Genomic DNA, 12,894 nt, shown 5'->3' with positions numbered 1-12,894 from the left:
ATTTAAGATTTAAAAGTATGAAATGGATAGGCCTAATAATAAAAATTGAGAAAAACAAGGCAGCACAACCTATAAAATCCCCTGTTTCCCATCTCAACATAACATTTAATCAATCTCTCAAACCATGACATCCGCAAAACCCTCAACGCCACCGTCGTCATCTAACTACCCATACGACGCTATTCCTTCATCTCCCCAACCACCACAACCACCACAAATCTTCATCCTCTTACCTTTCTCCTCCACCTCCGGCCACCGCACATGCCGCCGTTACATCTCCTCCGCCATCACCGTCCTCCTCCTCGCCGCCGCCATCTACTTCCTCTGGCCATCCGATCCGTACATAAAAGTCGTCAACCTCCGCCTCGATCGCCTCAAAGTACACGCGGCTCCTGTCTCACTCGATATCGAGCTAGGTGTTCGAATCAAGGTGCGGAATCCAGATGTTTACTCGCTTGATTATAAGTCGCTTAATGTTTCGGTTGAGTATAGAGGTGAACAGCTAGGGTTTGTGACGTCGGATGACGGAAGCGTGAAGGCGTTTGGTACTTCGTATGTGGATGCCACGCTTGTGTTAAACGGAGTTGAAGTGATTTCTGAATCGATTCATTTGATTGAGGATTTGATTAAAGGTTCGATTCCGTTTACGACGACTTCGGAGATTCGCGGTGGTCTTGGAATTCTGCTCTTTAATCTTCCGATTGAGGTATGGATAGTGTTTCTTTGATTGACATATAATGTGTGAATGCATCGTATTATAAGCAATTGACCAATTGTATAGTTGATTGATGATTGATCTGTACAAATTATTGTTAATTGTAAGTTGTAGGTACTAATTAGGATGCCTTGTGAAATTGTGTGAGTTTCCTGTTTGATTTATGTTATAGAACAGTATCATATTGGTAGTTTATGTGTTTTATTATTGATAAGTAAAGTATTGGAATATACATCAGATTAGAGTTTTTATTATTGAGCTTAGTATTGAGCTTACATCCCATTAGGTTTGCTCTATGTGAGCTCGTCTTTGATTGTCGGAGATGTTGCACTACTGATGTGACCATCGATGTAATCTAAACTTGAACCACTGGTGTGATCTATGCCATTATAATCTATCTAAACCGAATTTTAGTAGTTAATATCACGTATTATTACTTATAAGTATTTAGTGCATAATTAGGGTCTCACCTGTTGGTTTTTTATTTTTGTTTTACGTGTCAGCCAATCTACTAATCTACTGGAGGTTAGACGCGTGGACGGTTTAGTACAACTCATTGCAGTTTGTTTGTTGATAATGATTAGTTTTTGGGCTCATGTTTGCATTCTTTATAATCACATTTATCACTCTTGAGTAATTAAAGGATTTGGTGAACTATCTACCAGTTTAAAATTGAAATTTCAGGGTAGTAGGGTACGTATTAAGCTCAGGAGTTTTTTGGTAGAAATTGGGATTTCATTGTCAGTCTCTATTCTCGAACTAGCATAGGTTTGCAATGATCTTTGAACTTTAATGTATACTCAGGCTACATGAAAAGAATCTGCAGTTGGTGCATGCCAGCTTGTGCATTTCTTTGGTTCTTGTTGTTAAGGAATCGCTTTAGCTTTTAAATCATAGTGGAATGTGGATATTCATGTTTTCGATGAAAGTTTAGCTAGTTTGATTCATGCATATCTACTATTCTGTTCCATATTTAATCATTGATCATCATGAGGCAAATATTTGTTTCTAAGTATGTTACACAACTTCTTGTTGATGAACAGGCCAAGTTATCATGTGAGGTTGTCGTGAACGCGCACAATTCAACAATTGAACGACAAGATTGTTATCCCGCGGTAAAATGAAACCTTTTTTTCAACTTTCATCATATTAAATTCTCCTTTCAGCTTTGAACATAATCCTGAGCTTCCCCTTTGCAGTGAGCTAATGCTAGTCTTGTTTGTGATCAGTGATGCACCAGCAAAGACTATTGTGGCGGCAAAGAATCAGGCTATGTTATAAGCTAAGGTTTTTCGGTAAATGTTCGTTAAATTAGTCTCACATTTCTGCTTCTGTTCTTTGGTGATCATTGACTCACATCTGCTTCATATGATAACTGATGTAAATATAACATTACACACTCTGGTTTATATGCTGTTATTAGGTTTACACGGTACTGATTCCTAGTCGTCTTAATCATTCATATGTATTCCTGCATGATAAGATTTGTGAATATTGATCACACCGCCTGTTAGTGGATAGTGTAGTCGTGTTTAGGGTTTCAAACGGCTAGAACCGAGCTCGACAAGGCTCGACTACGCTTGAACTCAACATAATAGCTTGATGAACCGTTGTGATGCAAGTTTGGGCTTGTCTCGAGGAAGATTCAAGCTTGATTTGAGACTTCGAGTAGCTCGGATATTTTAGATATTGTAAGAGAAAACTATGCTCGCTTATGCAAGCTCGATATAAGCTCTATGTGAGAGCTTGATGTAGTTCGTTCCGAGTGAACTTGAACTTGAATAACTTGATAAAAATTCGACTTGTTTGCTGCTATAGTTTATAATAATTTTCATATAGCTAATTCCTGTATGTATAGGGTATATTTAAGTATTTGCATAGCACACAGCCACACAATGCTCGAAAAGGTTGATTAGAACTTGAGCGGAGTCTTATGACCTTGACCAAGGCTTGTCATGCTATCGAGCTCTTGTCGGTTATGGTGATGCTAAACCTATATACAAGAGCTTTTTTTTAAAGCCCGTCAACCAGAGTGCCGGCCAAGAGCCCCGTAATGTTTGGATCTATGCAGTTAATGCGGTAAAATATCGGATATCGGTCAAGGACCGATATTTGAAATATAGGTTATCTGGGTGAGATATCGGTAATTTTAATATAATGCAGAATTTATATATATAGCAATTTAACACCAATATCGGTCAAATATCGGTTATATATCGGTCAATATCGCCGATAATATCGGTACCGATATTTGACACCGATATTTTACTAAGGGACTGATATGACCGATATAACCGATATATCACCGATATTAACTGCATAGGTTTGGATCGTCTGCCTACATGTTTAATGCCCTAATGTATGTGTGGGTGAGTTGTTTAGAGTACCTAAAAACGAGAACATAATAAACTTATATTAAGAGCTCCCACTAAATTAATCTGTTAACACTAAAAGGAGATTTTATACATTTCTCTTTGCTTGTGGTTTCTTGCTGTGCGTCAGCAAACGAACACAACTAATAATCTTTAAGACTTGGGGAATCTGCCATCTGCAGACAGTTTTAAGTCGACAGACGTCTACGTTCGTACGTGTGAAGAAGCCCCAAGGATATCTCCCTTCTCTTTGGTCTATGGTTGTCCGTGTAGACTGACTTCTACCGTGAAACCGCACTGTTGTCACCTTTTTTCTCTCTGTCAGAGCCATACTGCCCACCACATCTCACAACAACCTTGGCCTGAGTTCTTAGAAAGTTAATAAGAAGATTATGATGGGAATTATTTACACGTCTCTTTGGTGCATTTGGATTGAACGGAATGGCAGAATTTTTAGACACGTACAGAGCTCAGTCGACAAAACGGTGGAAAACACTATCAGCTTTGTTTGAATGGATTAAGAATCGATCCAAAGACAGAGATTTGTGCTGGTCTCAATGTGTTAGCCATCCTCTCTGTTGTGTCTAAATCGTGAATGGGCTCTTTTGGTTTCTATTCCTTTTTGTTCTCCTGGTTTACTATACTATGATCCATCTATTCACTGGAAGGCTCTGCCCTTGTTTTAATATACAATCCTATTGCTGTTACATGCCCAATAATGACATCAAACAAATTACATTATCTACTTCCCCTTCTTGTCGCACAAACATTAAGGTAGTTGGTTGCAAAGCTTGTGTTAAAATCAGGCGTGTGAAAAAAGTCTTCTTCAGATTATGAGGTTTACAGTTTTGTTGAAATTCACAACCACGATTTTGTTTTCCCCGACATCCTCGATTTGACATGTAAAAGAAGGAAGCTATATTTCGCCAATTGCCGTAATGCTAAAATTGGCCCTAACAAAGCTCACAAACTTCATGTGGTTTTAAAGGGTAGGATCATAATGTCCGGGGTACGATAACAAACTAGAAGAATTGGGGTAAAGATATACGTGATTTTATCGGGGCTAGAGACGCTCTCTCGACCGAAGGGAACGATGCGTAGCGCCATAGGGAGAACCTAGCGTATGATAGTTGATAAATCACAACGCGGTCCAAGAATATCCAAGATTATACCATTGAATACCGAATAGCGGCCACTAAGCTTCGGTCTTTGTTTTGGGTGGATAATGTTTTGAAAACAAATTATCAGTCATTTGGTGATGTGTAGCCCTTGATGCTACATACCACACTAACATGTAAGTCTTTCAGTTATATTATGTGGTTCAATTCATTGTTATTTTGAACACATGGAGTTTTTAATTAATGTGTAGGTATGATATGATCTTTGTTTCTTTCATTGACGTTGATCATCACAAGTAGTGCACCATTTTTGTAGTTGGATTGTTGCATAATGAAACCTTTGGGTCATACACATGGCTTCTTCGGAAGTAAGGTCATGGAAAACAGCCCACTGGTTTTAACTGATTAGGATGGTGCTATAAACAAGTTGTGAATAGGTTGTGTATGTGGCAGATTATCAAAAAAAACTACCAGCAGAGGTATGTATTTCTAATGCTATATAGATTTGTATTTCTTCTAACCTATACAGTGGCGGAACCAGAACTTCTTTTTCAGGGGGTCATCATAAGACTCTCTTTTCTACCGGCTACAACTAGAGAGCCTAAAACATGTTTTTCCCTAGAAAAATCTCATATTGTACATATAAAAATCTTACAAATTCTATGTCCGGGGGGTCAGTGGACCCTCTTGACCCCCCACTGGTTCCGCCCCTGAACATATACAAATTGCATAAACATTACATATGTGTATAAGAAGAATAATTTTTCAGTTTAGATGTACACATATGTACACATTATTACATATGTGGAGGCCGGTTATCATACAAATCAACTAATCGTACATTATGTACGCTTCATCCACAACCGTCAGATCATCTCATTTAAACAGCGTGTTTTACTATTAAATTTATCAAATTAAAATTAATAAAAAGAAACCGCCAAGGTTAAAATCGTCAAATGCGAGATCAAAACCCCTGATAATCAGCAAACAAAACCTTAAAAATCATAACGTAAGATTCTAAATCAAAACCGTAATCGAAATTATAACAATTAATCAAAAATCGATCGATTCCTATTCACCAAATCCTTCTGTGAATTGAACTTCCGATGAATTTGGAAATTCAGAACTGAAACAAATCGATGGACCGACTATCGAAGAAGATGATGCAGGGTGTGATATAATGTGCGAATTCATGACAATGCAGATGCGATTTCAATAAAAAGAAGAATTCTTTGAAATTTCATATAGTGTGCGAATTCATGACAATGCACATGCGATTTTAGTAAAAAGTTAAGAATTCTTTGAAATTTCATATAGTGTGCGAATTCATGACAATGCACATGCGATTCAGTAAAAAGTTAAGAATTCTTTGAAATTTCATATAGTGTGCGAATTCATGCTTTTACACATGCGATATCAGAAAAAAAGATAATTATATTTAGGTTTCTTAAAGTTTGCGAATTTATTTTCGATTCAAATGCGATTTTGAATAAAAACACTGCAAAATACTTTAAAATTACTTTGTCCTAAAAATGCAAAAAAAAAAAAAAACAAAAAAAAAAACAAATTACGAATCTTAAAAACTAAAAATAGAAGTATTTTATATAAAAAAAACTTAATTTATTACCGATGTGACTGTAATTTGACATGTAATTATCAATTTTACAATAAATACTACTGAACTTACCACCCTACCTACATAATAAATTTACTATATTAATATAAAAAACCTAGATATAACTACCTTCCATATTAAGACATAGAAGACGAAAAAAACACACACAAAAACCAGACCAACAAAAATGGCATCTGAAGATTCAGAAAAAATCAAAAACATTGCAATCAAAGAGCTATTGTCAACTCGCACGTTGACAGAAATAAGCACTGATATCACCTCTTCTCATCTGGTTCTTGATGTGGAGGGCAAAATTCTTGAACAAATCAAGAAAAATCAAGATGTATGGGAAAAACTACTTCAAGAACCATCATCAAGCTTCAGAGACAGAGCTTTGGATCACATAAAGGAGTAATCTCGAGCTGATGACTTAGCCTTCTCTTTCCTGACAGATGCTCTGAACACTGTGAAGGAGAAGATGGAGTTCAGCTCTTCTGAACGTGACAAAATATTTGCTTCAAGTAACTAAAATCTCTTTTTAATCGTTTTGTAGTTGTGGCTGTGTTAGACAATAACAACTATTCTTATATTTTGGGTACATGTTTTGAACACATATTATGCTTGCTTATAATATTAAATCGCATGAATGATATAGCCATCATTGTCACAGAACAAAACAAGGTAACTCAAAAATCGCATGTAATAAAAGTGAAATCGCATGTAAGAATGATTATAAACCGAAGCTTATAAAATCGCATGTTTATATACTGAAATCGCATGTAAGAATGATATAAACAGATGAATATAAAAATCTCATGTGTTTCGTATAAATTCGCATGTTCATTTAGAAAAAAACTACTCATCCTCATCATCTTCCGAAACCTCCTCCCACTGATCTTCTTCTTCAGATCCATTATCACTACTGTAATCTTCAAACTCATCTTCCTCTTCGTCGTCTTCGACCTCATTGTCTTTGTCTCTGGCAACATTTTCGATCTGGACGCCCTTCGTCTTCTTTTTTTGTTGTTTACCTTGTTTGGCTTTCAGCTCCTCGCAAGTCCGAATGTTATGACCTTTTTCATTGCATACGCTACATGTCCTTGATCTTTTCCCTTTGCGGCTGATCATTTGTTCCTTCTTAGATTTAATCCTTTTATGCGAGCCGCGACCTTTGTTTCTTATACCAGCCGGCACACGGACAGTAGCAGGAGCATTAGTTACTGGATGTTGATAACCAATCAACTTTGAAAATCGGTCAAATTTTGGATCAAGTTGCTTGGTTATTCGACTCTGATCAACTCTCTCTTTAAGCTGCATCATTTGATCCCTCACTAAAACAAGTTGATCAAGGTCAGAAATCAAATTACTAACCAAATACTCCCCTGTGTGGATGATTTCATGAGCAATCCGTTTAGCCTTGTGTTGCACATCCTTGCCACCCACATTTAAATTGTACTTCACATTTAACTCATTCGGCACCACATCCTTCGTCCGTAACATATTTGTTTGGTATTTCTTTAACACCAAACATCTTGAAAAGAAAATAAATGTGTTTGCATAGCAGCCCATACTGCTCAAAACGCAAACAGCTACACTGTGCAGTTACATCATTTTCAAGATTCTTGAACCACACCTAGGAAAAACCAAATATATATATATATAATAAAAATTAAAATCGCATGTGTAACATAACAATTTCGCATGTCTAAAAAAATCATGCAAATGAATAAATTTTAAAATCGCATGAGAAAAAACCAAAATCGCATATTTCAAGATGATGATCTGAAAAAAAAAAAGAAATTCGCATGTATGTTATCAAAAATCGCATGTTTAAAATAAATATGCTATAATGCCTCCAATAAACCATCTCCATGGGCTTTAAAGTCCTTCAACATTATCATGATCTGTGGACCCTCTATTTTGGTGTCCATCAGCAGACATTCAGAAATTGTACCATAAATCTCTATTTGCTGATCAAAGAATATAGACCTGGTGAATCTCTTGGCAGCATCTTTTTCCAAAGTAGTTTCGCTCCAATCAGCAGGCTCAGTATATCTTGAAATATGATCGTTCTTTCTATGATTAAAACGTTGGACATCCATTGCACCATCAAAATGATTCATAAACTCTACGAGAGTGAGTTGTGAATTAGCCACCTGGCAGAAAAAATGGTTCTCACTCTCTGATCTTGAAGTTGTTCTCATAAGTCCCGACATTGGCTCGTGACGGTAAAAAGCCGGAATCCACATGGATCTCATCACAAACATATCATCAATCCATTTGTTTTCTGTGAGACCGAACTCAATCATCACCAACTTCCACTGTCTCTCGAATTCTTCGGGCTCAATCGAATCAGTCCATACAATGTCGCACATCCTCCTTTTAAACTCATCGTTATTGCACAACTCGTGTCCAACCTAAACAATAAATGTTTTTTATATCAGCCTATGACAAAAATATATAATATAAAAAAATAACGCTAACAGAAGACAATATAGCATGCTATACCTTATCTGCCACTTTTCTCATTATGTGCCACATGCACAATCTGTGTCTGCTGATAGGGAAAACCTCCTCAATAGCTTGTTTCATAGCAGGGTCTTGATCTGTCACTACAACCTTTGGCTGCTGACCAAATGACTTTAAGAATGAATTCAGAAGCCATTTATATGATTCAATGCTCTTCGATGCCAACAACCCAGCTCCAAGTGTTACATTTCGACAGTGATTATCCATGCCAGTGAACGGAACAAACACCATCTTGTACCTGAACAACACATGCGAAAACACGTTGAAAACATGCTAATTATAAAAAACCACATGCGAAAACAAAAAGTATAACATGCGATATATTCAACACCACTTCTACACATGCGATATTACAAGCTCATGAAGACATATAACATGCGAAAATAGTAAAAAAACATGTTTGTCTTGAAACACTAACCTGTTTGTCTTGAAAGTTGCATCGAACGATATCACATCCCCAAATTCCATATAGTTAAGCTTGCATAAACCATCAGCCCAGAACAAACCAGTTAACCGTTTGTCATCATCAACAGAATATTTAAACGAATAATCAGCTAAATACTGTTTTTTTGTCAGTCATCCTATTAATCACCATATCAGCATCATATTCTCCTATATAGCTGTTAATTCGCTTCCTAAAATGTTTGCAATCATCAACCGTGGCACCAACGTTCTCGAGACCACCATAACGTTTCATCGTTATATGAAAAGCTTTGACAGGACCAAGGTTTAAAGTGCCTAGTTCCCATACCATCTCCTCCTGGACATCTGACAATTGTCTGTAAGATGGCAGCATGTGAATATCATTTTGACATACAAACTTATGATTATGGCCATCAACAAATCTCTTTACTGTATATAATCTACCATCCACAGTGCAAATCATAAGTTGAGCTTTGCATCCAGTTCTAATAGTCCCCCTGTTCCTTGTTTTGAATTGCTTCTTTGACTTCGAATAACGATCGTCAATACACAGTGGCTTATGTCCCTCTTTAGAACAAACAAAATACTTAGTTTTGATTATACCACCACTGTGCACTTCACCACCTTTCCGAATAGAAAAACCAGCTAACTTAGCATATGATTGGTAAAACGCATATGCTTGTTCAATAGAGATAAATTGCATTCCAACAACAGGTGTAGCTGATGCTTGAACCTCCGGAGTGTAAACCCTTTCATCTAAATGAATCAAAACAGAAAAACATGCGAATTATCGGACTATTTACATGCGATATATTAATAACAAGATAATTTCATTTTAAAGAACGCCAACACATGCGAAATCTATGGGAAAAAATATGAAATTGATGATTTTGATAAATCTGTTTTATACATGCGAAATACTTAAAGAAAATAAAAATCAAATGCGAATTGAAAGACTCATAACATGCGAATTTGTACATGTTGCTTTCATGTGAAAAATATACTCAACATTCAAACTTCAAAAACAGTTACAACAATGTAAAATCAGTGGTACGATTAAACAAAAAACAAGTATACGAACAATTTAGAGATCTGAATTAACATAATTACAATTAGAACAATCGTTTACAACACTTGAACTTGCAATTGGATTTGGATTTGCAGGTCGCGGATTTAAAACATCCTCAATGGAAACTCTCTGATATGCAGATAATTGAGCATGATCACCGATCGGTCGACTTTCTTCAAAATCAACATTTGCTCGTCCAGTGCTGCTCTGTGGATCCATCGAAAAAAAAAAACAATTGAATGAAACCCTAACAGAAAAACGAAAACTGCAATTTGAGAATTATGAAAAATTTGAAACTGATTCGAATGATAATTACCAGGATATTAGTGTAACGAACTTCTCGCTCGTTGATTGAATGAAGAGACGAATTTGCCCTCAGTTGATTGAATTAATTGCCTGATTTAACCTTATATATGAAAAAACGAATCAGGACACGTGTATGGCTATTATCGCCGCGTATGTAATGTGCGATTAGGTAATTTGTACCATACTCTTTACCTACATATGTGTTTACATATTAGGTTTTTTTTTATTAGGTTTTTTTAATGCTATATAGATGTACACTAGTTTTACGTATTAGGTTTTTTTTTTTTTTTATCTCATAAATAACCTTCTCCTTATTTCTTAATACATACAACTAAATTGATTGAGACAAATTGAATAATACACACCTTTCTTGTGTGGAATGTTTATACAGAACCGTCTAGATTTGAAAAAAAAAAAGATGGAATTTATTGATGGCCGAATATGGTTTGGAAGCCGATGTATGTATGTTTGAAATGTATACAATCTGGAAATAGAGGATTCCTTGTTATTTCTGAGATTTATCTGTGTTGTTTAATGAAGACACCATCTAGGTGTGAGAGTGCCAACCATTTGTTTAAAGCGAATTCTAACGAGGCAAATGCGTTGGTATAAGTTGTTTATGTTAAGATACAACTATTGATGGAATACGGCACGAGCAACGTTTGCTCGAGCATTCAATAGCAACTACCAATCTGACATTAAAACTCCACTACCTATAGAATGTCACATGAATGAGATTTATATGAGGGCCATTTTTTATGTTCAAAAGGAGTTATACAAATCTACAACATTGTGTTATATTGCAGAACGAGGTGTATATATTCCATTGACAATACCTCGTTCTGCAATTTAACACAATGTTGTAAATATTGTCTTGGTATAAATCTTGTTCGCGTGATGCTCTATGGGTAATGTTGTTTTAAATGTCGGATTGGTAGTTGTTGAATGCTCGAGTAAATGTTGGTCGTGACGTATTCCTTCAATAAATGTAACATAACACAACATAAACTGTATCAATGTATTTGCCCCATTAGAATTTGCTTTAAACAAATGGTTGGCACTCTCACATCTAGATGTTGTCTTCATTAAACAACACATAGGTAAATTTTGAAAATGACAAGGAATCCACTGTCCCCGAATTGCATACACTTTAGACATCCATGCATGGTCTTCTAAACAATATTATGCCACCAATAAATTCCATCTTTTTTTTTCAAATCTTAGGGGTTGTTTGTTTACCTCTTAATGAGGCTCTTAATGGTTCCTCTTACTGGTTCAGCACTTAATGATTCAGACTGTTTGTTTCATGAACAAATGTCTGAATGGTTCAGGCATTTGCCTCTGAATGGTTAAGCATTATACAGAGTCTGAATGGTTAAGACCTATAATCTGAATTGGTCAGACATTTGCCTCTGAACGGTTAAGCATTATACAGGCTCTTAATGGTTCAGACCTCTTACTGGTTCAGCACTTAATGGTTCAGACCTTTTACTGGTTCAGCACTTAACCATTCAGATGTTGTCAAACAGCCCCTTAGTCGGTTCTATAAAAACATTCCACAAAAGCTTGTGGATCTTTTGACGAAGCTTTAGATTATTTAATTTGTCTCCCTCAATGTAGTTGTATGTATTGAGAAATGTAAAGAATGTTATTTTTAATATATAAACACATATGTAAATATTGACTGTACAAATGTGTACATTAGAAACTGAAGAATTATTCTCCTCACATATGTAACGTTGATGCAATTAATATATGTTTGAAGAAAATACAAATCTATTTAGCATTAGAAATACATACCTTTGTTAGTTTTTTTTTTCATAATGTGTCACATACACAATCTAGGAATTGACCTATCCATTACGTTATTCATAGCATGTTTCAGCTTCACATGAATTAGTTAAAACCAAAGTGAGTTGTTTTCCATCAGCTTCGAAAAACTTCTGAAGACGCCATGTGTATGGCTCAACGGTTTCATTATGCAACAACCCGACTCCAAAAATGGTGCACTTCTTGTGATGATCAACGCCGGTGAAAGAAACAAAGATCATTCGTACCTACACATTAATTAAAAACTTCATATGTGTTAAAAAATAACAACCAATTGGATCACATAATATGACTAAAATACTTGCATGTTAGTGTGGTATGTAGCATCAAAGGCCTAACACATCACCAAATGACTCTTAATTTGTTTTCGAAACCTTACCCACCCATAACAAATACTGAAGATCAGTGCTAGTGCCCACTATTCAGTATTCAAAGGTATAACCTTTCTTGGACCGCGGTGTGAATTTATCAACTTTCATCTGAGCGTCTCTATCCCGATAAAATCGTATATATCACTACCCCAATTCTTTTAGTCCTTTACCGTACCTTGGACATTATGATGCCATCCTTTAAAACCACATGAAGCTTGTGAGCTTTTGTAGAGTCAATGTTAGCATTGCGACAATTAGCAATAAACTCTCGTGTGGCGAAATCAAGCTTCCTTCTTTTAATTTCTTTATTTTTTTGTAATACCCACCGCGTACAAAATCCAGCTCTCTCAGCATACTCCTCGTACATGAAAATAACTTTGTCTAGTGAACAAAACTTGGCTCCAACGTGTGTTTTGAAATCAATAGGTACATTTCTTTGGCGTCTAATACTTAGTCCTATTAGGGCTTTCATAGACATTTGGCCTTAAAATATATGAAACCAGATAAAAAGTTAACGATGATGTTTATTCTTTTATTTACTCTTTT

The 12,894-nt window shown here is 35.9% G+C and overlaps 2 protein-coding genes across 3 annotated transcripts; one reads left to right on the top strand and one right to left on the bottom strand.

Moving 5' to 3' along the window:
* Positions 1-88: 88 nt before the first annotated feature.
* Positions 89-2,518, top strand: LOC110886559. 2 transcript variants are annotated; one of them, XM_022134367.2, is made up of 3 exons: positions 89-706; positions 1,759-1,830; positions 1,945-2,518. In XM_022134367.2, the coding sequence occupies exons 1-3, from the start codon at positions 125-127 to the stop codon at positions 1,945-1,947; spliced, it is 657 nt and encodes a 218-aa protein (XP_021990059.1). In that variant the 5' UTR covers positions 89-124; the 3' UTR covers positions 1,948-2,518. The 2 variants fall into 2 exon arrangements, with proteins under 2 accessions (XP_021990059.1, XP_021990060.1); XM_022134368.2 differs by having other exon boundaries at positions 1,915-2,518.
* A 5,696-nt stretch (positions 2,519-8,214) lies between these two features.
* LOC110883300 (protein FAR1-RELATED SEQUENCE 5-like) lies at positions 8,215-12,826 on the bottom strand. Its single transcript, XM_035978412.1, has 6 exons — positions 12,524-12,826; positions 12,055-12,204; positions 9,902-10,048; positions 8,768-8,910; positions 8,329-8,587; positions 8,215-8,265 (listed from the first exon to the last, which is right to left on the bottom strand). The coding sequence occupies exons 1-6, from the start codon at positions 12,824-12,826 to the stop codon at positions 8,215-8,217; spliced, it is 1,053 nt and encodes a 350-aa protein (XP_035834305.1).
* Between the last annotated feature and the right edge of the window lie 68 nt (positions 12,827-12,894).

Source organism: Helianthus annuus, chromosome 10, assembly GCF_002127325.2.
Source record: "Helianthus annuus cultivar XRQ/B chromosome 10, HanXRQr2.0-SUNRISE, whole genome shotgun sequence".
In the NCBI taxonomy this organism is placed as follows: Eukaryota; Viridiplantae; Streptophyta; class Magnoliopsida; order Asterales; family Asteraceae; genus Helianthus; species Helianthus annuus.
This window is presented reverse-complemented; position numbering and strand designations above follow the sequence as displayed.